Source organism: Chelonoidis abingdonii, chromosome 8, assembly GCF_003597395.2.
Source record: "Chelonoidis abingdonii isolate Lonesome George chromosome 8, CheloAbing_2.0, whole genome shotgun sequence".
Lineage (NCBI taxonomy): Eukaryota > Metazoa > Chordata > Testudines > Testudinidae > Chelonoidis > Chelonoidis abingdonii.
This window is the reverse complement of record NC_133776.1, coordinates 93,180,808-93,208,251: the sequence shown is the minus strand read 5'-3', so window position 1 is coordinate 93,208,251 and position 27,444 is coordinate 93,180,808. Positions and strand designations below refer to the sequence as shown.

The window sequence follows — 27,444 nt, the reverse complement described above, 5'->3', positions numbered from 1 at the left end:
TGGAGTTCGTAGTCAGCCTATGTCATTTACTACCAAACAAACATTTCCAAAGATGCTACAGTCTAAATGTACGTTGTCACGTACACGTATAGAAGTTTTTATTTTGATCTTCCACTGAAAGTGTGATCTCAACTGTAGTATCATTGTTAACATTTTCTTTGTCCACAGATTTTTTTTCTCCTTAATTTAACTTTTGCAGCCCACCAGAAAACAATAAAATTCTACTGTCAGGACTAATTTAGGGCCCAATCCTGCAAACATTTGCACTAGTGGATAGTCACACTGAGTTGACAGGACTACTCACACGTGTAAAGTTATTTACAAGCAGAGTTAGGTCCCAATCCTGAAAATACTCACTTCAGGACTCCTGTTTTCTGAGGCCACATTAAACTGACAGTAAGAGACAAACTCATTTTCTCCAGAGTGAACCATTCTAAATGATATTCATGAAGCACCACTATAAATCAGAAAGGTCACCTTCCTGAATTCAGAACTGGGTCGTTCTAGTCACCTCTTTCACCTCTAATAGTTGCATTTGAATGAACATACAGCAATTGTATCTAAAACAAAAGATGAACTCAACAACAAACATTTCCATAATAAAGTCAGAAATTCATTTACTAATTGTCAAGAATAAAATCATCTCAATTTGAGTTTCCAAGTGCAGAAATAAAAACTAAAAGGTGTGTCTTGTTCTCCTCCGCAACACTTATTCAAAAGGCTATACAACCAAACCAGTACTCTGAGAGTTAGATTAGCAATGATACAACACCTCATAAAAAAGTTCCAACACCTTAAACTATCCTGCAAGTGGTAAATAAACTGGCAGCATACAGTTAAAACACACAGCTGCATCAATAATTAGGTTCTCTTGCCAACAGTAACAACATATAGTTATTCTTACATAGGTTTTGACCATAAAGAAATACCTATCAAGTTTGGGCATCAATTGTTTGCACATTGGTTTCCAGTAACACTTTTAAGACTTTTTTTATGAATGGTATCCTATGACTGAACCGTAGATATTAGTGTAATGTATGAGATTTTCATTTTTTAGGGTTGTTTTTTTCCTTAACATCAAGAAAGAGGATGTACTGATTAACCATTAACAACATAAACAAGACTAGCAAAGAAACCAAAAAACTAATCATTCAAATATTGAGGAGCAAGATAACCTTTTAGAGACTAAGTTTTACATCTTAAAGAACAGCCAATTCCTCCTAGAAAAAATTCTACTTTTGAAAATGACCGTTTTCTTCTACATTGTTACTAGCTGACATTTGCATTACAGCTTTTTGTGGTGAGAAGTCTGCTTCTGCTTATTACTCCCTAATGGCTTCATAATTCTTTAAATGAAATCATAACCATAATTTCCAAAAATCCAATTTAATTTCATGAAGTACTAGGATTTGATAGGGTGAGGGGCAAGAACAGAGCAACTTATATAACTAAGATCCTGTTTTCATGAAAACAAACCTTCTAATAAGAAATAAGGGAACACACAGAACAAGATAAAGATGAGATTTCCTGTTTAGAAACAGTTTTTTTTCAAAGTTTGCTATCAGTATCAGTGTGTCTAAGAAAGAGTATCAACCCATTTAACAGAACAATCCATTCCCGTTAGCTTCTTGAAACCAAATACCACACAAACCTAATTCAGTGGCTTATTTTTTAGACAATATCTTCTCAGCAGCTTGTTAAAGTCACTGTGAAATTGTCTGTTGAAGTCTCAATCTTAGACAAAATTGTTAGTCTTAAAGAGTCAGCTCACTCTAAGAAATTCTAAATGTCCAAGTTATTAAAATTACACTCAACAGAGGGTTCTGTTTGATACATTGTTAACTCTGTCCTAATCAAAATTTTGGTCAAGAAACGCATGTAAACAAAGATAATACACTTAAGGCTTAGAAAGAACACTGATAAATTCATCCCTGTCACATTAAAACATCCACATCTCCTTCATGGCCCTCCTCAGTCACTTTCAAAGAGAGCACTTCTTCATTAAGAAACAATCCACTCAGTCTTTCCTTACGAGCCTGTCTCTGCTCTTTCAGCTGTCTCTTGCGTAAAGCCTTTTGCTGTAGCTTCCGCTGCTTAGAACGTTTCTGTCAAAATAAAGACAAATGTCAAAGTGAGTTCTTGTATATCTGGACTACTGGAATAAACGGTCCTTTATTAGAAACATTAAAGGTGGATTTTAGTGAACATAAAACTGCTCTGAGAATTGACTAAAAAAGGCACCCTTACTCAGATCTATTCCATGTGTTTATTCAAAATCATACTTAATTTTGTCACTAAAATAAGCAACTTTTTACTGTTTAGCCATGCAGAGCCAATGAAACTAAGAGTGAGCAAGATGCAAATTCTATTCCATGTTGTGCATTGTCCAAACTGTTTAAGTATCTATCAGTTATATTTGTGAAAACTCACTGGAAGAGGATGCATAGTAAAACTGAGCCTTAGAGATGAAGAACCTTAACTGTAAGTGATGAGTCACGAGACCAAGAGAAATCAGCTTATCTTAAATCCCAGACTGAGTTTGCAAAATTGGAAGAAACACACATACAAAATGAAAATCACTGAGACACAGATGCTGTAATGTTACTTTTAACGAATCACTTCTCAGTGTACAACTATGCTTGCATGGGCAAGTAACCTATGAGAAATATGTTGAATAAACAAAAAGAAATTAGGAAATCAGACAAGTTATATCACAAAGATCAAGTATTCTTGAATATTCATGTACTGTGCTCTGAAAGATTAAATTGATCTTTAATAAATTCAAAGAAAGAACACATGCTTTTACCATTAAAAAAGTCAAGTTGATTTATCAGCTCTTTAAATATTCAAAACAAACAAATCCAACTAGTCTAAGCCCTACCACATACACACATCTCAAAATAATTCTTCACTTGCAAAAAAGTTGCACAAAGCAATATAAGAACACCTTTAGACATTTTACTATCATGTCATGGGGCAACGAGTCAAAAAATTTCCTTGGGTCCTGCAACTATCAGTGATACTTTTTCTTTCAGTAAAAATATGACAATCAGTTCACGTAAGTGACTTAAACAATTGATGTGCACACACACTCTCTCTCACATACACGCGTGCGCATAATTGGAAGTTTTACTTTTGAATCCCGGATTCTCTCTGCAGCACTCGTGGATAAATTACTATCACTGTGCGCTCGACTCATGTTGGCACTGGAATTTGAAGCAGAGTTGCCAACACTGGAACTGCTGCTGCTTGCTGAGCTGACCATACTGGCACTGCTACTGCTGGCACTTGCACCACTCACACCACTGGTGCTTGCACAACTGTAGCTGCTTCTCTTCCAGCTTTCCCTTGCAGACCGTTGTCGAGGACCATGTTCCTTGATATAGTTTCTCACCTTTAGAACAAAAGCATTAAAAATGATAAAACCTTGATTGGTACGGGACTGTTTTGTGACAGCATATTTAGTGGAAAAGCTGCACATTTTATGTTTATTACAACTAAGTTCTGGGGGAAAAACTAAACCAAGAGTAGTCTAACACAGTGATTCAGTTAGCCAGTTAAAACTACTTATTGTAATGACCACTACTAACATCGTCACTTCAGCTCTCTTACAACAGGCTTAATTAGCTAGAGAATTACTTGCCTGACATTCTTTTTACTTTAATATAAACAAACATTCTTCCCCTTTCTATTTAATGTATTACAAAAAATATACCACCACATAGAAAGTCAGCCACAGTAGTAAAAAGACAACTAACATTTGTTTAAGCAAAGTATGTTTTATAAACTTATTGTACCACACAGACATACCCAGTAGTAACCCTCAGAAGAATAGATTCTTACCCCTTTTAGGTTAGGATTAGGGTTTTTTAAGTGTTCTGAAATATGAAATGGGCATGAATCTATGAGGGACCTGAGTGCACTCAATTTCGATTGAATTCAATAAAAGCTGAGGGTGCTTGGCATCATGCCAAAACCGGGCCGCAAAACAGGTTCAGCAATAATATAAGTGGAGGGAAAACAAAGCTTATGATAAAGATGAAGCTATGCGGTACTGTCCACCTCATCAGGTGACACTAAGGGTTGGCTGAGTAGCTACTCTGCACACGCAGTGAAGAGTTATTACTGCTCTATTTTCTATAAGGCCAATAATCCTCTTGCTTCAATAAGTTTTTTCCCCAAAAAATGTTCATATAGAAAGCTGCCAAATCAATCAGAAGAATTATGTCGCCTCTCATGAGAATTCCAGTTTTGTAAGAACAAGAAAAAGGGTAAGCTACTTACAAAGTAATGATCCAGCCTTTAATCAAATCTACTCAATATGTGCCTTTGGGTTTTTGTTTTTTTTAAAGTTTAGTTTTGTTTTTGCAGGTACATTAAGGCCCCAGTCCTTATGTAGGTGTATAAGTATAGTCCCACAAGCAGTACCTTCACTTTGGGACTACTCATATGAGTGAAGTTACACATCACAGGAAGCAGTTGCAGGATTGAGGCCTAAATCTTGAAAAAGTTACTCAGCAAGTATTTTGTCTGAAATTGTTTCATATGCCAGAACTAACTTACCACTTCAGCCACATTTATGTAATTACTGTGTTTCATATAAGGTCCAGGATCACATACTGATATGAAACTGTTGAAAAAAGCCAAAGTTCAACAAACTTTGTGTTCCATCCTGCCCACTGGTACTCCATGAATACGGAAAAAAATCATAAGTCACAACCCAATAGATGATGTTCTGAGACATGTATCAACACATACCACAGGGCAATGGTAACTCCAATTCAACAGACACATACTAAAATTTTAACCTACCTGTTTCAATTTTTCATCTGTGAGACAGTTTAATTCAATAATAAACTCGCTATCTGTAGGCGAGATCTGAGCAGTGGGATCAATAATTTTAATAATATCAAGTTGCTCTCGAAGACCCATCTCAGTACTGACTTTCCGACTCAGGTATTCAATATATTCAACCTAATAAAAACAAAACACAAAGTTATTAAAAATTGTTAGCTCTTAATATGAGTCAAAGCAGAAATAAAAGGAAGGAACCAGTACCATGTGGGATCAAAGAAATGCTCTCAAATGTTGCATTTCCTATGATTCTTGACTCAGCCTAGTTGAGTATCATCGAAGACAAAAATTCAGAATGAAAAGTAAAGGAAAAAGATAACCATCTCAATATGAATGCTTGACAAGGAATTTCATCTCTCACTTCAATAGCCATGTACAATTTTTCAAAATCATGCTTATATTGCTGTAACCAATAAAACTTTTATTAAACTAACAATTTAATTGAGTCTTAATTATTCTGTACATCCACACTGGTTCTCTCCAATACAAATGAAAACAAAGCTTACCTGTTCATCATTTGTCATTGCGCTCCATGGGAGTTCATCAAGATTCCTATGTTTGTTTTTCTTTTTTGGAAGCAAGCTCGGAGAGCTTGGAATACTAGGTATGACATCAGAAAGTACATCACTCCCACTTGCAATGTCACTGCCAGGCAACTTATACGTGTACAAAGAAAAAAAAAATAGAACAAAATCTCAAAATATGCTAGGTAGGAGTAAAAAAAACAGTCAGATCAATACCATTAACCATGCAAAATATGCTGTCAAATGGGCAAAGTATAAGTTCTTAATCCAAACAAACCAACAATGATTTACAACTGCAAAGCATAAAAGTTAATTTCATGAACCATCTACGGTAGTGACGCGTAGCAAACTCAGACTATGCAGTTTTCTACTTCATGATTTCCCTTTTCAATTTGCATTCAGGGAAATGGCAGAATTATGCAGCATTTCACTCTTCCCTATCCATTAACATGCTATGCTAGTATATTCTATTCCTGGGGGAATTCTGCACCACTGTGTATGTGCAGAATTTATGTCCCCCCCGCAGAAAAATTACTTCCTGACGAAGAAGCAAAGGGAAGCCACAAGAGCAGTCGCGAACCCCCCCCCCATCCTCCCATCAGTACTGGATGCCCAGGGCAGCTGGCAGAGAGGTAAATTGCTGTGGGGAAGAGGGCAGGACTGGCGAAGACACGGCTGGTAGCTCCTACCCTTGCACTAGGCTCAGCTGCTAGTCCCGGCTGGACTAGGGAGGATTGGACTTCCTCTTCCCCTGCACAGCATCCGGGGATGGGTCAGACCCAGCCCCAGATATCTCCCCCAGCTGTAGGTGTTAGGCTATAGATATTCAGGCCTGTCTGCAAAGGCCTATACTTTTAAGAATTTAGGTGTATTCTTATCACTTAGCTAGTTATAGAGGTACAAAAGAATCAAAATCACTGTCTGCCGGTGTAAGGGCCTTCTCTTATTGTGACAGTCTGAGGCCTGGTTCTTAGGCTAAGGCCTTCAGCTAAGCAGCAGAGTCCAGCCATAAACTGGGAAGTGTATGGTCACATCCTCTTTCCAAACTAGTCACACTGAAATAAGGTGCTACTGGGCTGTTAGGAACACAATCCTGTCCTGATATTCCTATTACCTCCAGAGAAAGGGAAGAGCCTACAAGATGTAAAAGGAAACTTAGTTTGATAGCATCCCGTCTGGCAAGAACTCATTTATCAATAGCTGGAATGTGAAATCCTCATATCTGTATTGTCTATCACTGTAGTCTCCACTTCCCTATTGTTTGTCTGTATAATCTCTGTCTGGTTCTCTGACTGTTTCTGTCTGCTGTATAATTAATTTTGTTGGGTATAAACCAATTAAGGTGGAGAGATATAATTGGTTAAATAATCATGTTACAATATGTTAGGATTGGTTAGTTAAATTTCAATAAAATGATTGGTTAAGGTACAGCTAAGCAGAACACAAGTTTTACTATATAGTCTGCAGTTGATCAGGAAGTAAGGGGAGAATGGGGGTGGGGGAATTGGAATCATGTTTCACTAAGGGGGGGAAATGGGAACAGGGACTGGGGGTGGGGGAATTGGGATCTTGTTTTGCTAAGTGGGGGAATGGAAACAGGAACAGGGACACAGACAAGGCTCTGTGGTGTCAGAGCTTGGAAACAGGACACTAAGGAAGGAAACTGGAATCATGCTTGCTGGAAGTTCACCCCAATAAACATCGAATTGTTTGCACCTTTGGACTTTGGGTATTGTTGCTCTCTGTTCATGCAAGAAGGACCAGGGAAGTGAGAGGGTGAAGGAATAAGCCCCCTAACAGTAGGAAGCTCTGTGAACTCCCCCATGCTTCCTGCACCCATGGCTCTTCAGCCGCAGGGAGAAGGATCCCTGTGCAGGGAGCTGCTTCCCCATTCACCCCATGAATCCGGACCGTCCCACTGAGCCTCACTCCCCGGCACTCAGAACTCCCTCCTGATGAGCCCCACTCCCCCTGCACCTGGACCATGCCAACAAGCCACCCACACCGCGATCCTCACCCCAACAAGACCCATTCAGTTGCATCTGGATGCCCACCCCACTGAGCCCCATTCCCCCAGCATCTGGATGTCCCACTGAGCCCCCCACACCCAGACTCCCCCTGCTGAGCCCCAAACACCTTCACCTGGACCCACCACCCACAAAGTCCCATTACTGTTGCACCCAGAACCCCCCCCCAACAAACCCCTGCGCATCCAGATCTCCCACTGAGCTGCCCGCACCCAGATGGTCCCACATAGAACCCTCTCAACCCACACCTGGATCCCCCCACACTAAGATCCTGCCTTGCTGAGCCTGCCTGCTCACACCTGGTGCACCTGGCACGAAGGGGCAGGGCCTGGACTGTTTCTTGGGCATATCCAGTCCTTGTTCTGCATCACGGTTGGGTGCAGCTTCACCACTGAGTCCGTATCCTGGTGGGGAGCTGCACAGTGAAAGCCCACATCTGTTCAGCCAGTGGCCTGTGCTCCCCAATGCCATAGTGAAGCCTCTCCATCCAACAAATAAAATTTGCAGAATTTTAAAATATTGTGTGCAGAATTTTTAATTTTTTGGCACAGAATGCCCTCAGGAATAATGTTCTCTATTAAAGCATCATTCTCTGCCAAGCATCATCCAACAGGAATGACCATTGTGAAGGGAAATCAAGTGAACCTGATTTGCCTATGTTCTGTTAGAGTCAAACTTTTTATACCAGAAAGAATTAAAAAAAAAAAAAAAAAAAAAATAGCCAAACACAAGCTGGTTAAGCTGGCACTATTGGAGTAGTGCTAGAGCAGCTGGCTACGAACACACTACCTTCTCTGGCATTCTGTCCAATTTCACTCTGTGAGGTTTTGCATGGGCTGCAGCCAACTATATCAATCTGGAGCCTTGCCACATGGCTAATGAATTCTAATGAGAAGGGTTTTAGCCCTTCATTGAGGATTGTTAATGCTTCCCATTGTGAAAGCCAGGGTGCCAGCTATACTTAAATAGCATATGAAGAAGCGCCTGCTCAGAAAATCACTGCTAGTCAATTACTGGACAGTCTCTTACTCACCAATTTTAAGGAAGCTCAGTGACAGAGTGGTACTAAAGAAACTTCAGACAAATACTGAGGTTGAGGGTGCCCTCAAGTAATGCCAGATTTCAGAGGTGGGGACAGGCCAAACTCAATTACAATGGAAGCAATGCTGATGGCTAAGGAGAAGTATCTGGGCACAACTAGCAAAGGTGAAAAGCCCACCTTCCATTTGTGTGGATGTAAGGCCAACCTTTGCCAACAGTTTGCAGTCTGGATTTTACCACTGCACCTGAGGTCTCAGCTATCAGCTGTAACACATACTATCTCTCTTTGTGTATGGCTGGCCTGGAGGTTGTGATCATTGTCTTCTGAGGCATCCCCAAACCAATGATCCATGTTTATTACCTCCAGACTGTGTTACTCCAACACAGGCTACTTGGGGCTAGCCATGAAAAGTCCCTAAAAGCTTCAGTTAGTGCAGAAGGCAGCACAAACCTGTTGTCCGCAATGGCTACTTACTCACTTCTGTGCTGAGTACCATTCAAGAAGATATTTATAATCTGGAACTTCTCTCTCCTCCATCACGTGAGTAACTCTGTCAATATATGTAGCTTAAACTTCCCATGGCAGGGCAAAGTGCTCCTTCTAGAGTCCACTACAGCCAGAGTTTAACATGCTTCAGGGCGGTACAATACTTATCTGTTTGGTCAAATTTCTGAGAATGTTTTATTTAGTTTAAAAACAGGAAGTGGAGGAACAAGGTTTAATTTCTGACCTTTACATTGACAAGCTGGTATTTTATTATATAAAAGTAACTAGTTATTATAAGGTGCTCAGATGCTTAGAAAAGGGAAGCAACAGATTCATAAATAAATTTTAAAATGGTTATTGCAATTGGTTTAAATTGATTTTATAGATTTAAGTTTACTTTGATTAGATTTTGGTTTTCAAAACTGCACGTGTTATATACATACCAATTCCTGGAACATGTGGAATTTGAGTTTTTCACATTTATGTATTAACACATTTTTTTTTAAATGTTTTGAAGGTTTATTTTAAAAAGATGAAGTTTTTGGTTCATTCCTATTAACATAAACAACACTCATTTCAAAAAGACTATTCAAAAGTTTAGAAATACAACTCAAATGACAGTACATTGTTACTTAAACCCAGATGGCCCTAACATTGCAGAAATACTATTGTCATTTAAGGACTATAATTCATTTTTTTTAGACCTACAAAGACGAACGTATGCACATATAAAAAAAATGGTAGCTTTAAATTTCAAAGGGACGCCCTAAAATAAAGGTATTTAATTTTACCCAAAAATTTAATATTCAGTTTACTATATTTTGTTTATCAAGCCACATTTCGAATTATGAGGTTATTTATTAAAATAGACATTCTGAACCATATAGTTCTAATTACCTGCACGTTCGTGTACCCAGGGAACCCATAATTAACCTGTAATAATTACAGGTGTTTAACAGAAGTTATATAATTGGGAATATTTTCCATTGTAAAATAAACATTCTATTCTAAAAGTATGGTTTGAAAATATTGGAAACCTATTTATTTGTACTGTACACAGTAACTACACAAGACACCTGCATCACTTTTTTTTTCCTGTAAGCAACAGCAGAATTTTAACTAGCTTCATTTGTACAACTGACATGTAATTTCTGATCCACTTCAAGTGTAAATGTGACAACTGTATTACTCACTTATGGAATTTGCTGTGTAAGGTTGTAAAAGCAATGAAAAAATCTTTTCCAAAGCTCTACAAGTCCAGTCAAGTAGGTCTCTTCTAGCAAATGCTTACAGAAAAAATGTCCAGTAACCACTCAAAAGGAAAACTGCCAGCTAATCAAACAACCAAGAAATCTTCTTTTAAAATAATCCCACTGTGTCCACCTGGTAATGAACATTTCACATCTCAATGGGGAACTAAGTCATCTGGGTTATTTTCTGAGGTATTTCTATAAGCTGCATTATAAAACTGCAGTTGGAATTCTTTTTGTACAAGGGATATAGTTTAAAATTGGGATTCTAAAGCTGCAGTAAGAAAAACAGAGCTACTTTTAGCTAACGATATCCCACACAATGTCATTTACAGTTTTTCTTTTGCAGGATATCTGTAACATTCCTAATTCATCATGGAATGCTTAAATTGGGGTGGAGGGGGGTTAAATCACATTTGGAACAGAGTGTATGTTTCTATGGCTGCAGAGTATTACACACCCTGTATGATATGACTAAAGTCCATGAAAGATGAAGAGAAGATTATGCTTTTAATCGATGATTACACTTATTCTAGAACAGCATGCTCCATATATTTAACTACAGTTAAAATAATAAAATCTAAACCTGTAACAGAAAGAACATTTGCACGTTCCACAGGTGAAACACTGCTATATGCAAAAACAAAACAAAAATTGTAAAGATACCAAATTAGAATCTGATGTCAGATTGAATTGCACATAACAGATTGGGAGGAAAGTGCCAAGGTAGCACAAACCTCATCTTTGCACTCTGCCATTGGCCTGCTAAACCCAAGGTTGTGAGTTCAATCCTTGAGGGGGCCATTTAGGGAATTGGGGTAAAAAAAAAAAAAAATCTGTCTGGGGATTTGTCCTGCTTTGAGCAGGTGGCTGGACTAGATGATCTGCTGAGGTCCCTTCCAACCCTGAGATTCTATGATTTCTATGATATCCTTGGACCACAGAACATATGGCTGGTCCACAGTGATTACTAATGGCCGCATAGAGCCAAAATCACAAATGGGAATTAAGAGCGCAGCGGCAACCCAGCCACACTGAATGCCAGTGCAAGGTATACACAGCCAGATTCCAATACACATGCAGATGCCCCACATCAAAGGATTTGGCCTCACAGATGCAAGATATGCTAATAACTAAAATTGAACGTGACCATAATATGCAACAGCCCTATTTCAGAAGCTGGTCATGTCTTGTCATCAAAATTCTATATGGGAACTTTGTAATAAAACGGTCTATCAAAACACTTCCTTTACTGCTGAATCTCAGCATAGGCAGTGGGAGTTTATCATGCCATTAAAGAGCCTCAAACATTTACTTCCGAGTCAAAACTGCAAACAGCAGCTAGTAGATCCCACTTCATCTGCTGCGTTGACCACTGAAATAGTTTACCTGCCACTCAAACTCGCTGTCTGACCAATCCCAGTATGTGCTGATAGAAGAAGAGACATCACTGCAGACACTACCCTCTGGGAACAGATCAAAAGATGTGAACTCCTGGTCATCCAATAGAGAGTAGCAGTCATCCTGATCACCAACTGAAACTGACGAAAAGAGCTCCTCGCTGCATTCTGAGCTGGCTACACTTGTTCCACAAGAAGTCAAGTTCCACCTGCAAAGCATACCAAACAAATTAACAGCAGTACACACACTCACCGAAAAAATGCTTTGTCCTTTGAAGATGTACATTAAAATATCCATACCTTTGTATCAGTTGTTACATGTGGATTTCCTGGAAATAAATTCATTCATCTAATAAGATGCATTTAAATAGATATTAAGAGTCTAATTTACACACACAAAATCAAGAAAAATTCAAAGGATGAATACTTAAAGACTATGTGTACTAAAATATTTCAACAGACAGCCATAATTTCCTCATATCTGAGTCTCCGATTTCTAATTAAATGTAGTTTTTAAAAACTATTTCCAGTTTGTTTAAAAGTATTTCCATAATAGGCATGACAAAATTAAAGGTACCAACACTAGATGAGGGAAGGAAGATGGTCTTGTATTTAAAAGACAGAACAGGAAGTCAGCAAGCATAATTCTCTCTCATGTGAGTAGATCCCATGAAGTCAATGCTTGCCAGGGAAATATCTGGGATTCATTTACTCAATATTTTGGGCTCTGTTCTCAAAGCCAAAAAAGATATAGGATACAGAGCTTTTCACTCTAAAGATGACACAGAAGAGCAGAGAATACAGAAAGCGATCCACTTGAAAAAAATCCAATACCTTAATCAATACTAATTAAGAAAGATTGATTATGTTCTCCACAGCTTCATTATTACAAATTATTTAATTGTGCTAATCAGGGAAAGTATATTTCCAACTGGAAAGTCTGACTGGTCCCATAGAAAGCCGTGGAACAGGTTTTCACTCTGATGACCCACTCACATGAAGTTTAGCAAGGTCAGGAAATTTGTTTCAGCATCTCAATTATTTTTCACCAATATGATGAGCAGAGACTTGACTATGTTTCACAATTGGACAGCACGCTGGCCCAATCCCAGAAGAGTTTGGAAAAGTCAAAGGTTTCCAAAAGTCACTGTACAAAGCCATGCAAGCTATGTTTAATATCTGAAGTTTTATCCATTTGACATATTGATTACTATTCGAATATCCCTTTAATCACAGATTGAAGAGCAACACTTTCCGATGTGGGAAGCATGCCTCTCAGCACCTTTACTTGATTTTCACATATGCTTGCTTGTCAACACTTGTTTCTTGGGATGTCATTTGCACATTCCAACAGGCCAAATATTTGCCCTAAATCATTAATGAATGAAGATGGGTGGCCTAAATAATACTGTATTTGCCCATTTCTTATGAGAAGTTCATGGGCTGTAAAAGCCATTGCTAGCCTCCTTATACTTGATCAGACACAAACACCAAAATAGTTCAAAAACTTGATGAAAGAAAGAGTGGTGTCTGGTTGCTGAACATAGTATACCTACATACATAAGAATTGCATTATATTTACCTGAAATTTCAAAAGATACAGAGTACTTGCAGACACTATGGAAGTAAGTAGAATATTCCGAAAGATGACAAGGACAAAGTGAATTAAAAAAAATAATGAAGACAAGTTATACACTTTCCTAAAGAAATGAGGAACTAGCTCAAGGTGCAGAATACTGACGCGTTAACTGACAGAAGCTGGTTACACATGCTCAGAAACTTGAATGACAGGTATGTTATAAGGAGGAACATTTAAAAATAACCTACACATATATTTACAAGCTTGCCACTCACATTTGATCAGAAATACATGAACCTATTGTTTAGGTCACATGCAGGCTTTATAGCAGTATAGTGCAAAAGCCCAGAGGGAGAAAATATAATTGAATTCACACTGAGTAATGAAAGCACACTTATTTGATCATGTTTGTATTAGAATGATGGCTAGCAATGCTATGATTAAGGGCCTGTCAGCTTTTCCACTGTCAACCATGTTTCTAAGGCTATATCTACACTGCAACCCTTACAATGGCACAGTTTTGTTGCTGCCCCTTCTGCAGCCATGCCATTGTAAAGTGCGCTGTGCGGCTGCTCTATTACAGGGAGCGAGCTCGCCTGTCAACAAAATACAACCACCACCAATGAGGGGCAGTAGCTTCATCAACGGGAGTGCTGCTCCCACCGACGAAGCACTGTCCACACAGGCGCTTTTCATCACTAAAACTTTTGTCATTCGGGGCATGTTTTTTCACCTCCGCGAGCGACAAACATTTTAGCAACAAAAGTGCCAGGGTAGACAAAGCCTAAGTTAACTTAGTTTAATGTAAATTGAGCTGGAAGTTGGTATGTTACTTCTCAGTCTAAATTCAAACTTTGCAAAGTACTTGCCATATTTACATTAAATAATAAAAAAGTAAAGTGTGCGGGAATTAGATGTACATGTATAATGCAAAAATATTATAATGCAAGTCTAAACTGAGAATCGTCAAAACTATCTTGAATTCACATCTAGGGCCCAGATCTGTAAGTTGTCGCAACTTCAGCATGACTGATTATTGACATACAGAAAGTCACTTCCATGTACACCTATACAAGATCTGCTTCTTGGGTAGACAAAATTATTTTTTCGCTTTGGGAATTGATTCCTTTGTCTTTTGTAGTAAACAGAAGTGGTAGTTTTTAGCAAAACTAGTTGAGCACTTTTGGAAGTTACACTTCACCAATGCCATAAGACTCGATTTGCGCCAGAAAAATCAAACAGTTCTTAACCGAAAAGTGAAGACTGCAGTAGTTCAAGCAGAAACATTTTGATCCATCCACTCTAGCCATTCTGACTCATGTTCTGAATCTTTGCAGGTTTGCTTTGTGCCCACATTAGTGCTGTTCTAAATTGTTTCAGCTGCAACACCCTCTGAGTTCCTATCCCACAGTTCCCAAACACAATGATTTCTAGAAGATTCAAAAAGGCCACAAATGCACCATAGGATAGCTATCTGAACCCCATTTTAATACCAGCCATAATGTCACTAAACTAATTAGCCCTGCAGAAAGCAAGCCTAATCCAAATGGTATTTGGCATGTATGTGGTCTGGCTGTGTTTTGGGGTGGGAGCTGGGGTGGAGGAGACGCAAATAGTTACTAGGATAGTAAGACAGGATGAAGAGTCCTGTACTCTGTCACTTTTTACAGATCCAGACTAACCTGTCTACCCCTCGGATACTTAGCACAGTATGGGGGTTTTTTTGGCTTACTGGCGTGCTACTATATCACTGTGGCTGGGCAATAATACAGGGATTTGCAAATTTCTTGGGGGTGGGCAAGGAGGGAACTAATGCACAGAAAGGCCTTATCTACACTAGGGAAACGAGTGCAGGTTCCCAACCCAGCTAGCTCAATTTAAATTAGCTCAACTCTTGCCTAAACTCTCATTCTACCTGCCCAAATGTCCAGTTACACTCTGGCGATGGAAGGGTTTCAATGAAGCTGAGCCGACTGCACTCACTCTGCTGGGGGGAACCACCTTTACTCCTACAGGCAGATTCAGGAAAACAGCTCGGTCGGGGACACCCCCATGCGCCCAAGAGGCGGGGAGAGCGCTGAGCACGTATTGCCTGTGCCAAGCACAGCCAGGGGGCGAGGGCAGGGCAAGCAGCACAAAGCCGGGGGCTCGCTCCCCACGCAGGGGATCAGCCCCCCCGGCCGAGCTGCCTAGACGGGGATCCCTGGTCGCCCCCCCGGCCCCGCACCTGCTGGAGTGGAAGCGGCGCAGCGGGTCGGTGCGGTGACACGACGAGAGCTGGCAGCCGAAGTCGCTGACATCCAGGCAGCCCTCCTCGCTCAGGCTGGCGGCCCGCGGCGGGGGCTGGTGGCAGAGCAGCGGGCAGGGCTCGTCCGGGGCCAGGAACTTCTCGTACAACGCCTCGCTCATGGCGCCACGGGCAGGGCAGGGCAGGGCGGGGGGCCCGGGCGGCGGCTCTGGCTCGCCCGGCCTCAAGCACCTGCTGCTCTCGCGGGCCCAGGGCGCCACCATGGACGGGGGCCCGGCCAGGAGAGCGCGGGCTCGGGCTGGGTCCGCGAGCTGCTCACACGCACAGCAGCCGGGCCGCGGGAGCCGCCATTACAGGCCGGCCGGTGCCAGGCTTCAGTCACCTCAGAGCGGGAGCCAGCCGCCGCCGCTTCCGGCTCCGGGAGGAGACCGGGAGGCTGCGCCCCCTGCTGCGACGGAGGGGAACTACAGCCCTAGGCCGCCAGTGATCAGAGCCCAGAGCCATCCACAGCACCGCCAGAGAGAGACACACGGAATCCAACACCACTAGACACATACATGTCCAGCAACACACAACTTATACCCAGGAGCAACCCCAGCCATGCACACAGCCCAGACCCAGCATACACCAGCCACACACACACCCACACGCCATCCCCAGGAACACCCCCTGTCACACACACATCCCCCATCCCCAGCAACACACACACACACACAACTTATACCCAGGAGCAACCCCAGCCATTTACACAGCCCAGACCCAGCATACACCAGCCACACACACACACACACTCCATCCCCAGGAACACCCCCTGTCACACACACATCCCCCATCCCCAGTAACAAACACACACACACACACAACTTATACCCAGGAGCAACCCCAGCCATTCACGCAGCCGAGACCGTGCATACACCAGCCACACACACACACTATACACAGGAACACCTCCTGCCACATACACATTCCCCATCCCCAGCAACACACACACACAACTTATACCCAGAAGCAACCCCAGCCATTCACGCAGGCCATACCCAGCATACATCAGCCACACACACACCATACGTAAGAACACCCCCTGCCACACATACAAACCCCACCCCCAGCAACACACACACACACACAATTTATACCCAGGAGCAACCCCAGCCATGCACACAGCCCAGACCCAGCATACACCAGCCACACAGACACACCGTCCCAGCCACACATCCAATATACACCACACTCAGCAACACTCCCTACACACACCCTATACCAGCAACACACACAGCTGTATACATCCCATATGCAGCAACTATCAGAGCCAGCCACATACACATCCAACATACCCAGCAGCAAATAACTGCATTATACACATAATTCAACAAACCACACCCCGAAACACACACCCCACACACAATAACAGCGACGTCTAAGGGGAGAGCCGGGTCTGCTCTAGAGTGCAGAGGCACAAACATAGATGAGAAGAGGAATGGAATCAATAGTTATTTGACAGCTACATGTGTTAATATCTAGTTCTGTGAGTTTGATCCTGTATCTACTTTTTTGCTTCTCTTTCTTTTTTTAGTCTTTTGTATTTCTTTCTCCTCCTCACCCTCAGGTGCATAGGGTGCCTACCAGTTTCTGCCATTGATTTCACCCTCATGCTGATCTGTTCAGGCTTCTTTCTCTGTTCTTCTGCATCATGCTTCTTTGGGGCACCTTCTTTTTCTCATTTGTATTTGCCTCGTTTCTCTTTCTCTCTTCTATATTGTCCCTTCCCTACAATCCTAGTGAAGCTTGCAGGGAAAGCCCAGGAGAGTGCCTTTTCCCTGTGTTGTGGTGTGTCTGCAATGCTGTTGTTACAGATGCTGGCTATGAAATAGGGCCATGAATTGGTTTACAGGGGGACCTGCAGCCAGCTGCAAACATCTGCACAACGTCGGCAACGCCCTGTGCACTGCAGGGAGTTATTAGCATGGTCTTAGTTCAGGCTAAACTCGGGCCCAAGCATTTTACACCCCCTCCAAGTCCCCGCAGCCCCTTCGCCAACCTCCCAGCTTCCCAAGCGGCGGCGGGCCAGCCGCGGGCGCTTCCGCCTCGGCCCAGCAGGGGGCGCGCTGGGGACGCGGGAGCGGCTGCCGGGCGGGTGGCTGCGGCCGGCATCGGGCCGCCATGGGGCAGCCGGGAAGGCGGGGTCGCCGCACCTACTCGCACCCGGTGCACGGCAGAGCAGCCTGCGGCCGCCGTCGTTCCGGGGGGCCCGGGTGCGCCGCCGAGGGTGGAGGCGATGCAGGGCGTGCGGCCTGGCCAGGAAACCTCTCCGCCGCCTGCTGGACAGGGTAGCTGGCCGGCCGGACTGCCCTCCCCGCCTCCCCTTGGGCCCGGGCTCCGCTCCCCCCCTTGAACGGGCAGGGGCTCCAGGTCCTACCGCGGGAGGTTCTGCCCCCCCCCCCCGCAACGGCAGGGCTCCCAGCTCCTCCCCGGGGCTCTGCTCCCCCCCGCGCAACGGGCAGGGAGCTCCCAGCTCCGCCGGGGGCTCCTGGCACTCCACCCCCGCAACGGCAGGGGCTTCCAGTCCTCCCCGGGCTCCTTGACTCACCCCCCCCCGCAACGGGGCAGGAGGGCGTTCCAGCTCCTCCCGGGTGTCCCTGCTGCCCCCCTGAACGGGCAGGGCTCCAGCTCCTCGCGCGGCTCTGCCCCCACCCCCCGCAGCGGGCAGGGGCTCCCAGCTCCTCCCGGGGCTCCTGCTCACCCCACCCCGGAACGCGGCAGGGTCCCAGCTCCTCCCGGGGCTCCTGTCCCCCCTGTCCCTTGCAGAGGGGCAGGCTGGAGGCAGAGGTAGGACAGTCCGGTGCAATTTGCGAAAGACTGTAGCATGTTTTGGCGTGACGATGACTAGGGGAAAAAGTCACAGGCACTCCACCTTAGAGCTGGGAGGGTGCCGTGAAAATATTTGCAATACAGCAGAACCTCAGTTTTATGAACACCAGTGGTTTAATGTCAGTGGTAAAGATTTCATGCTGAGTTCATTGTGAATTTCCCACTTCCTACTGTAGGGGGAACAGTCTCTCAAAAATGCCACTGTAACTAGAGCATGTAAACAATCTTCCATTGGCTCCCAAACTGTTAGTTAATTTTTGCTTACAACCCAAACAAAACAAACTTTTCCAAAATAAGCAGAGCTAGCACAGGTCTCCCTCTACCCATCTTTTCCTCTTGCTTACATGCTGGTGTATGGTGAGCGTACATGTACTACAAACTATTATTCCATTGAAGGATTGGCAGCCTTGGAAGGCATGGTGAATTTTTTTATATAATATTATAGGTAATGTCATACAACCCCTGAGTTGAAGGTGTAGAAATTCACAAACCAGAGCCTCAAGTTTATCCTGCCAAAGGTAATACAAGCTCTCCTGAATGTAAGTCTGGCAGCATAAACTAATGGCATGTTAGCTCTGACTCAGTGGATGTGTGATGAAATGTTTCATGTTGAAAACAATGTTTGCACTTATACAGCACGCTCTGTTCACTGATCTCAATCAGCATTTAGTTTACCTAACTCACAAGGATTTTTAGCGTTTTCAGAGTTGTATCATTAAGGTGCAGAGAAGTCATCTGTGTCACTTCCAGAGCCTCAATGAGAACCTGGATCTCCTGTGCTCTATCCACTGCACGTGCTGCCTACTAATAGTCAATCTTAAAAAAGGATCAACTGAAAATGTTACTATAATGAGGTTACCAGCATTCCAATCTATCCAGTAAAGCTGTGCAGTTCTAAACAACGTGCTGGATTAAACAGTAGGCATTCTAGGGTAGTGTAATACAGTGGTTATCAACCAGAGGTCTGGGGCTGCAACCAGGTTTCAGGGGGTCTGCCAAGCAGGACCAGCATTAAGACCTGCTGGGGCACAGGGCAGAAAGCCGAAGTCCCACCACATGAGGCTGAAGCCTGGGGCCTCTAGCCCTGCCATCCAGGCTGAAGTCAAAGTCTGAGCAACTTAGCTTCATGAGGCCTCTGGTGGCTTGGGGCCCTGGACAATTAACCTGCTTCCTACCCCCTAACACTGTCTCTGGCTTTTATATGCAGAAAAACAGTTGTTGTGGCACAGATGGGCCATGGAGATTTTATGGCACGTTGGGGGAGGTGGGGCTCAGAAAGAAAAAGGTTAAGAACCCCTTGTGTAATATACATTGTAAAATAGATCAAATGGATTTGAAGAGAAATACTTATAGGATTCAGTAATGAGAGAAGGAGCCTTTTGCTTCTTGGGTCATTTGTTGGCATGTGGCTGCCTGGTAGCCTGTTTGATTATTGATACCAGTCCAATTTCTAGGTCATATCCAAATGAGGAAAACAGGTTGTTTTAAAACATACTAGCTCAGTGGTCCCCAACCTTTCAGTGTGGTGGGCACTGGATGACCAGCCGCCAAAATGCTGCCAAGAAGCGGCCTCATCAAAAAGCGTTGCTGCCAAAATGCCGCTGAGAAGCTTCTTGGCATTGCCGCTTCTTGGCAGCATTTTGGTGGCTGCTTGTCCAGCAGCCATGCTCCTTGGCGGCGGGGCGCTCCCTTGTCAATAGGCGGGTGCGCACAAATACCCCGGCGGGCGCCATATTGGGGACCACTGTACTAGCTGATATGTTGTAAATGACTTAATTTTAAACAAGATGTTGCACTTACCATAGATTGGATTAATTGTGTTTGAAAATGTGTTAGCTTGATCTCACCACCTGCCCCCTCCCATTCTCCTACCCCTGCTAGGGCTGTTCACAACCAGCTAATGCGTTTTAAAACACAACCTGCTTTTCTAGTCTGGACATGCACTTACTGGACAGATATTAATAGAAAAAACGTCCTCACCATTGGTACTAATTGACACTCTTTTAGGCAGTTTCAGCAAAGAAGGAATCTTCCCCTTTTCCTTTAAAGACAATTCCTCAGCTTTAGGGTTGAGTCATTTTCCAACATTGTGGGAAATCTTGTACTTGTACTGGTACTGCCCATATTACATCTGTTCTGTGGATAAATACTGCACCCAACCCAGACACAGCGCAAGGACTTGGTCTGCCCCAGAAACACTCCAGGGTCCTGCCCCTCCATGCCAGGTGCACCGGGCTCAGCAAGACAGGATCCAAGTGTGGAGGGGCTTAGCATTGGGGGATCCAGGTGTGAGTTGAGGGAGTTCTGTGTGGGGCAATTTGGGTGTCGGTGGCTCAGTAGGGGATCTAGGTGCTGGGGGGGGATCTGGATGCACAGGGCCTTGTTGGGGGGATTATGGGTGCAATGGTAATTGGACTCTGCAGGGGGGTCCAGGTGAAGATGGTTGAGGCTCAGCGGCGGAGGAGGGGGTGGATGTGGGGGGATAGAACTCCGTAGGGGGGTCAGTGGGGGTCCAGATGCTGGGAGAGTGGGGCTCGGTGGGTGGGGATCCAGATGCAGCTAGTTGGGCCAGTGGAATGGGGGTCGGGGTGCAGGTGGCTCATCAGGGTGGTCCAAGTGCAGGGGGAGTGGGGCTTGGCAGGGGGTTCTGGATGTGGGAGGTTGAGTCTAAGCGGGGCGGTCTGGGTATGAGGGAGTCTGGATGCACAGGGATTGGGCGGATGGAGGAACAGCTCCCCATACAGTAATCCCTCCCCCTATAGCTGAGGAGTGATGGGTGCAGGGAGTGGGGAGAGTTTGCAGAGCTTCCTGGAGCCTGGGGAGAAATCGGGGTGGGTTGACCTGGCCCTGGATGCCGTGCAGGGAAGAGGAAGTCCCATCCTATCCAGCCCACCAGGGACTAGCAACTGAGCCCAGCGCAGGGTAGGCTCAACCAGCTGGGTCTTCCCCAGTCCTGCCCTCTGCCCCACAGTGATTTACCTCTCTGCTGGCTGCGCTGGGCACCAAAACATACTGCTGGGGAGGGTCACATGATCACTCTTGTGGCTTCCCTGTCAGAAAGACATTTTTCTACGGGGAACATAAATCCTGTGCATGCGCAGTGGTGCAGAATTCCCCCAGCAGTACGTAATGATGAAAGTGTTTGTATCCCATTTCCAGTTCCCTTTGGCAATCTCAAACAGGCCCATGGATGGAGCCCACCCTCCACTCCATGTGTCTGCTTCTCCTCCTTCTCTTCCTCACGTTTATGACAGGGATCTCTGTCTCGAGCTCCTCTGAGATATCCACAGTGGTCGATGGGGCATCAATGGGGGTCTCCAAGTCAGGCATGCGGTTCCTTGGAGAAGCGGCAGGTCTGTGGCCCCACTCCCCCTGCACTTGGACCACCCTGATGAGCCACCTGCACCCCGATCCACTGCTCCTGACAGTTCCACTTCAAACCATAACTCTGATTCCATCAATTTGAGCTTTGTGTGCAAGATATTGTTGCATAACAGACCTGGTGGACAATCAGTTGTGTTTACAAAGACATGGAGTGATATATTAATACTAGGGGGGAACACCAGCCTCCTCATACACACAAATATTTCCATAATTTTGTTTGGATGTCCTTGCACACATCGCATTTTCTCCATTTTAAAGAAGTATCCTGTTGGTTTCTTTGCAGTTGTTGTTAGTGCATTGGAAGGAAAAGATTGCAAAGAATCTGTGAGGGCGATTGCAGAAAGCGTTGATCTGTCAGAAGAGCAGCTCACTTCCCTCATCTCTGGCATGTATACTCTCCTCAGAGAGGCCCTGCGGCTTCCCATATCGACTTTCAAACAAGAAGTAAGTACTGGGAGTGCATGGTGCCTTGATAAATTAAGGTTGTGTCACTTGCAAATGACTGCATAAACTTCTCCATGTGGGGGTGTGTCGCTCAGCTCAAAAAGGTTATGTGAAACTGGTAGAAGGATCTCTGCTGGGAATGCATTTGTTGCTACTAATCTTTTATCTTGTCGTTCTGCTTTTAAAAAGACCTGAAGTACAGATTTACAAGATACTTCTGCAGACATTTATGGAAAAGATTTACTTGCATCCATTTTCTACTTCAGCAGCTTGCATTCTGATTGTGCTTGTCTATTTTATTTGTCTTCATTTTGTAGCAGTCTCTCTTTTTTTGATAATTTGTAATTTCTTTTGCCATCAACTTTTTCCACACTATCTATCTATTTATCTATCTATATGTGTGTGTGTGTTTAGAAAAAACCCTGTGAAATTGTGCTGCACACCAGTTTTTCCTTGCCTTGTATGTGTATGTTGGAGGAAAGACAATGGCATGGTTAGGATACCTGTGTTCTGTTCCTGGTTCTGCTACACGTTCTATGTGCGTTTGGACGAGTCACTTAATCGCTCTGCCTCAATTCCCCCCATTGTTCTATATGATTTTGTTATTTTGTTTCCCTTATCTTTTGCTTTACTTTAACTTTTATGTTTTTCCTTTTTGTCTAATTTTATTTTCTATTTTAAATATGTCTGCTTTTAGCTTCCTGGCATCTTCTGTGTCAAGATGTTCTTTTTCTCTGTCTTAGGGTGGTGTTGGGAGCGATCTCCCATCATGCTGTTACAGTGATGAAGTTTCTTTAGTGGTTAGAGTTTATCTTTTGCAACTTCTGTTTTGTTCTATTAGTTTAAACAAGAACCCCTAAAGTGTTTTCAGGTGACCACAACACGATTCCAAAGGAAGAACATGTCTGTTTAATAAAGATGGAATGACAGAGGTTTTTCTTAAAACTAATGGGTGGAGTTTTTAAATGTGTCTACAAGAATGTCTACAAAGCGCACTCCTTCCAGCAGTGTGTAGAGTACATGCACTGCACATCCCCTATCTAGGGTATAAATAGTAGTGAGACGCTGCTTAGACAAGTAAAGACAAGCCTGAGCCCTGTGGGTGAGTACACTACACAGCTCTCTACATGCCGAAGCAGTGCCTCTCCTGTCTACATTACTATTTTTAGGAGTCCTGCTGCCAGAGCCTTTCACTGATTCATGTAGCTACACGCCACACTGTAGTCACAGCTTGCCTTCCACTGCAGCAGGTAGCTACTTATGCCCTGCATGCTGCTGCCAATGGTGGGCAGTATAGATAGACCTAAGTGATTTAGGAGCACACATCCCAATGAATGTTGATTTCTGTCCTAAGTCGCTTAGGCATGTCTGGAAATCCTATCCAGCATCTATTTTGCCATCTCAGGACTATTAGCATGGAATAAAAATGGGGAGGGGACCCTAACAAGCAAGTAACCACTATTTTAGTTCTTGTAAATGTATATCTTTTTAATGAGGAACCAGTTTTCAGGTCTACATCATGTAAATTGTACATTCCTTGTCTTTGTAGGTTTTTAAGGAAGATCTCCAGGAGCTTAGGTATGCCCATTTATTTCATCTAAATTGCTCACTATAACTGTTTTTGTACAGCTGCTTCCCTGTAGGAGAACAGGCCGCTGTAATCAGCTTTTTAAATGTTATTGTTCTTTGTGGGAGAGAGAGGCTCTGTGTCTCATCACCAATTCCTCAAGCTGGTCTCCTCTAGGTCACCAGTTGAAAACCAGCCCAGGTCAGTATAATCCAAAAGTTGATACTGTCTAGTGATAGCCTTTGTGAAATGAGCTGGTGTTCTCAGTCCAGTGCCCTGTGAACAAGTAACTCCATCACAAAAACACTACCATGATTGGCAGTCACACTTGAGACTCCAAGGATTGGACATGAAGGTAAAACCAGCCACAACCCTAACCAGCTTTTCTCCAGATCATGGCTGACACACACAAAGAGTGTAGTATAAAGGAAATTGTGTTATTGCTGTCTGGGCTGTACCTGCTCAGTAGATAGAGCATTTGAGGCTCCAGGGCTGTCAGACCAGCAGCTTTCACCAAACACTACCTTTTAAAAAAAAAAAAAAATTATAGCTGTTCAAAGTTAGGTTTGTTTTTAAAACGTCAGAGTGATCAATATAGCATCACACCCATGGGCCTCCTGAGACAACTCTTCATCCTTCAAATGCAAGAGCTGAGCCTGCCACTTCATCCTTGCATCACCCCTTCCATCTATTGCTCACCTCCCCCCAAAAAGCTTGATTATCACTTTGCTTATTACCATGATATCAACTGAGCTGTGTGAGATGGTCCTGTTCAGATGTCATTTGCATGTAATAGTTGGATAATGAGGTCATGTGAAGCCAGGAGAAATATTCAGGCGTTGTATAAGTTATGATTTGGCATTGAACTCATGCAGTACATTTCATGCATTGGGGAGATGGCATGATTTAGTCCTTAATGTAGGTCATACAAATGTGACATGCGCTCACACACCCGCCATGCAATATTTTGTTGTCATTATGTTTGCTAAGACAATGACAACATTTCAGAAGTTGAGGAACTGTCCTACTTTTTGCTTTGAAAGGACAATGATATAACACTCATGAATCCTACTGCATTGTTCAGCTGTGATCACTTGTGCTAATTAGCCAGCAAAGCACAATGTTTGTTACAAAGACTTAGTCAAAATCCATTTCAGCCTATCCAGAGAAAATATGTTTGTATAGAAGTTCAGGCACTATAAGCTAGTCTTCACTGCATAGTAGTGATCTTCCTGGTTTGTTGCTGAACACAGAAATGGGGAGAAATAAGAGAAAACACAACCTGTACCCTGCATTGTTTGTTTTAATATTTTGTGCTTCTGTGTAGCATCTTTTGTGCCAGGATCTCAAATTATTTTACAAACATTCTTTCCTAGCTCCTCGCAATTCTGGCTTCTGCCTCTTTCATTCCACCAAAGCTACTTTCCTCAAGGTTGTTGGCAATCACATCCTAGTTGCTAGCAGGGGCTGCTGACTTCTCAGTTATCCCCTCATTCCATCCAAGCCTCCTGCCTAACCCCATCCCTCTTTGTACTCTGCCTCATTTCATCTTTGTGTCACTTTCCATGCTACCCCTACTGCTTGGAACAGTCTCCCTCTTCATCTAGGTCAATGTATTGCCCTGCCTCCTTTGCGTTTTCCTAAGAAGCCCTTTCAACACTAACCCATTTTGTTTAAATAAATCTGCACCACTTGGATATTTGACTTTCCAGTCCTTTAACATCTGGTGTACTGGGTCTGAACTTGGTTGCCTAGAATGAGGCAGAAGCCTTGTCTTCTTTGTGGCGGACATTAAGAAGTGCATTAATGTACTCAAGAAATAATAAAACCTCCATGCCACCTGTGAGTAGGTAAATATTATCCCTGTTGTACAGAGGAATTGAGGTTGAGAAATGAAACTTTCCAAAGCACAAGTCCGTGTTAGAGTTGGAAATAGAATCCAGGACTCCTGATATCCACTCCCCTGCTCTTGCCACTTGACCACAGTGCCATTGCCTCACACTTATATGTGGGGTTTTTTCCCCTCCCACTAATAGATTAATCATATTGTTACCAACACTTTTCCCACAGGAAGGTCTTCATTACTCAGCCTAAGTGACTCTTGTTACAGGATTGGTCTGGCTTATTAAAAGAGGAAAGTACACAAGAGTGACAATACACATGTCTCATTGCTGCTGTTAATGTGGCTGGCGTAGCCATAAAAGTTCACTTGTCTGTACATTCATGCTGCTCTCAGACCTAGAAGTTTACAGATAGTCTTCTCTGGTACCCTTGGGAGATTCTAATAAGCTAGTTAATTTAAGGGGAGATGTCTTCTAACATTTTCATCTCTGAATGATTTTTTTTTCCTTTAAATCATTGTCTCTGCTCACCTTGAGGCTAGATTTTTAAATGAGTAAATAGTGTCTTTCTGGTCACAAGGGCACACAGAGATTTTGAAAGTTATGTTTTAGGTATGTTGGCTCTTTTCACAACCTCAGTGATTCTTGTGGGAAATGACATTGATATTGTTGCACAGCATATCTGAACTGGAGACAAAGCACACACTCACTGACGCAGGGATGTATTAATTAACCAAAGAAATATCTCCATGTGCATCAACTGGCGTGGGTCATTGGGCCAAGATTTCTTATTGGCACCACAACCACATGTGCCTGGCTGAGCAACAGCCTCTTCTGTTGATGCTACCAGAATTTGGCCAGAGCAGAGAGTCAGCAAGTTGTCTGTCATTTCTCCTCCAGAAGTTATGGGCTTGAGTCATATTCTTGCTTTCGCCTTCCCCGTACTCTTCACCATTCCCTTCAGTGAGGCTGAAAACTGTTTTGGCTGGATTCAGACAGGCAAAGGTCCTGGGGGGGGATCCTTTAGCAGTGGGCGGACTTCCGCCCACTCACTTCCCGGAAACCCAATAGGTACACTGTTACAGTAATAACATTTTCTAAATTAGAATAATCTTGTGTGAGATGGTCCTGTAAAATTCATATTTTACGTTGAGCTTTCACAGGGATAGGAAATTCTGAGAGGAGTCAATGGTCCCCGTCCATCACCATCTGCTACCCCTGGGGCAGGGGATGGGGAAAGGTGAGGGCAGCAAAACCCACTAGCTGTGTGGCAGTATTTCTGACCAGCATCACCCTGTGTCGGGGGGTGGAGCAAACACAGGGGAAGAGAGGAAAAGTTGTCTGGGCTCCTTCTACCAAGTGGGTCCTGTGACAGGTTGGATCACAGAACCCCCCTTGGGAGCTGCCACCTGACATGTGAAGACTATCTCTGCCTCTGCTTTCCCTGCCAGCTCTGGGCCCCAGCACTGTCTTGCTGAGCCATACACACCCCTCTGCTCCAACACAGACCCAGGGTCTGAATTACTTGCCCCAAAGCTGCAGGTTTACCTGAACGCAGCTCACAAAAGTGTGCTTGTCTTTAACACTCAGAAGCCCAACTCCCAAAGGGGTCTAAAACCCAAATAAACTCTCAGCAGCTTTTATGGTCTTTAGTTCCTTACCCTGCCTCAATAGATCTAGTGGAAAAGGAGGCAGGGAGGGCAAACCCAGTTAGGATTGATTACATCACTGTTGATTGTCTCTCTAGTTGTCATCCAGTATCACAACAGGCAGGTTATCTCCAGGCGTACACTTTCATCAGCAGAGAGAATAGCCATCTCTCAGATTCACCTTTCATTTAGCAAAACAGAAGCTGCTGAACCAGTGGGAGTGAGTCTGTGACCACTGCCAGGAATATTTTTCTCTGCATACTTAGTAGTTCTGTAGCGCT

At 43.7% G+C, this 27,444-nt stretch overlaps 2 protein-coding genes across 2 annotated transcripts in view; one reads left to right on the top strand and one right to left on the bottom strand.

Moving 5' to 3' along the window:
- Positions 1–591: 591 nt before the first annotated feature.
- FAM199X (family with sequence similarity 199, X-linked) lies at positions 592–15,800 on the bottom strand. Its single transcript, XM_032767029.2, has 6 exons — positions 15,390–15,800; positions 11,573–11,792; positions 5,361–5,510; positions 4,813–4,974; positions 3,134–3,394; positions 592–2,105 (listed from the first exon to the last, which is right to left on the bottom strand). Exons 1-6 carry the CDS (start codon positions 15,671–15,673, stop codon positions 1,935–1,937), a joined length of 1,248 nt encoding a protein of 415 aa, XP_032622920.2. The 5' UTR covers positions 15,674–15,800; the 3' UTR covers positions 592–1,934.
- Positions 15,801–17,577: 1,777 nt separating this feature from the next.
- COMMD5 (COMM domain containing 5) overlaps positions 17,578–27,444 on the top strand; it is a 31,982-nt gene continuing 22,115 nt past the window's right edge. The window contains exons 1-3 of the mRNA XM_075068858.1: positions 17,578–17,737; positions 21,946–22,106; positions 23,656–23,684. Coding sequence (XP_074924959.1) covers positions 17,686–17,737; positions 21,946–22,106; positions 23,656–23,684 — 242 coding nt within the window. The 5' untranslated portion in view covers positions 17,578–17,685. The remainder of the gene's footprint in view (positions 17,738–21,945; positions 22,107–23,655; positions 23,685–27,444) is intronic.

Bases quoted from the DNA above. Each gene is read 5' to 3' on its own strand.
- FAM199X (XM_032767029.2), bottom strand. From the start codon at position 15,673: ATGGTGGCGCCCTGGGCCCGCGAGAGCAGCAGGTGCTTGAGGCCGGGC. The intron at 11,793-15,389 runs GTGCGGGGCCGG...TATGCTTTGCAG, and splicing joins CGCCGCTTCCACTCCAGCAG to GTGGAACTTGACTTCTTGTG. The intron at 3,395-4,812 runs GTAGGTTAAAAT...TTTGTTCTAAAG, and splicing joins CAGATGAAAAATTGAAACAG to GTGAGAAACTATATCAAGGA.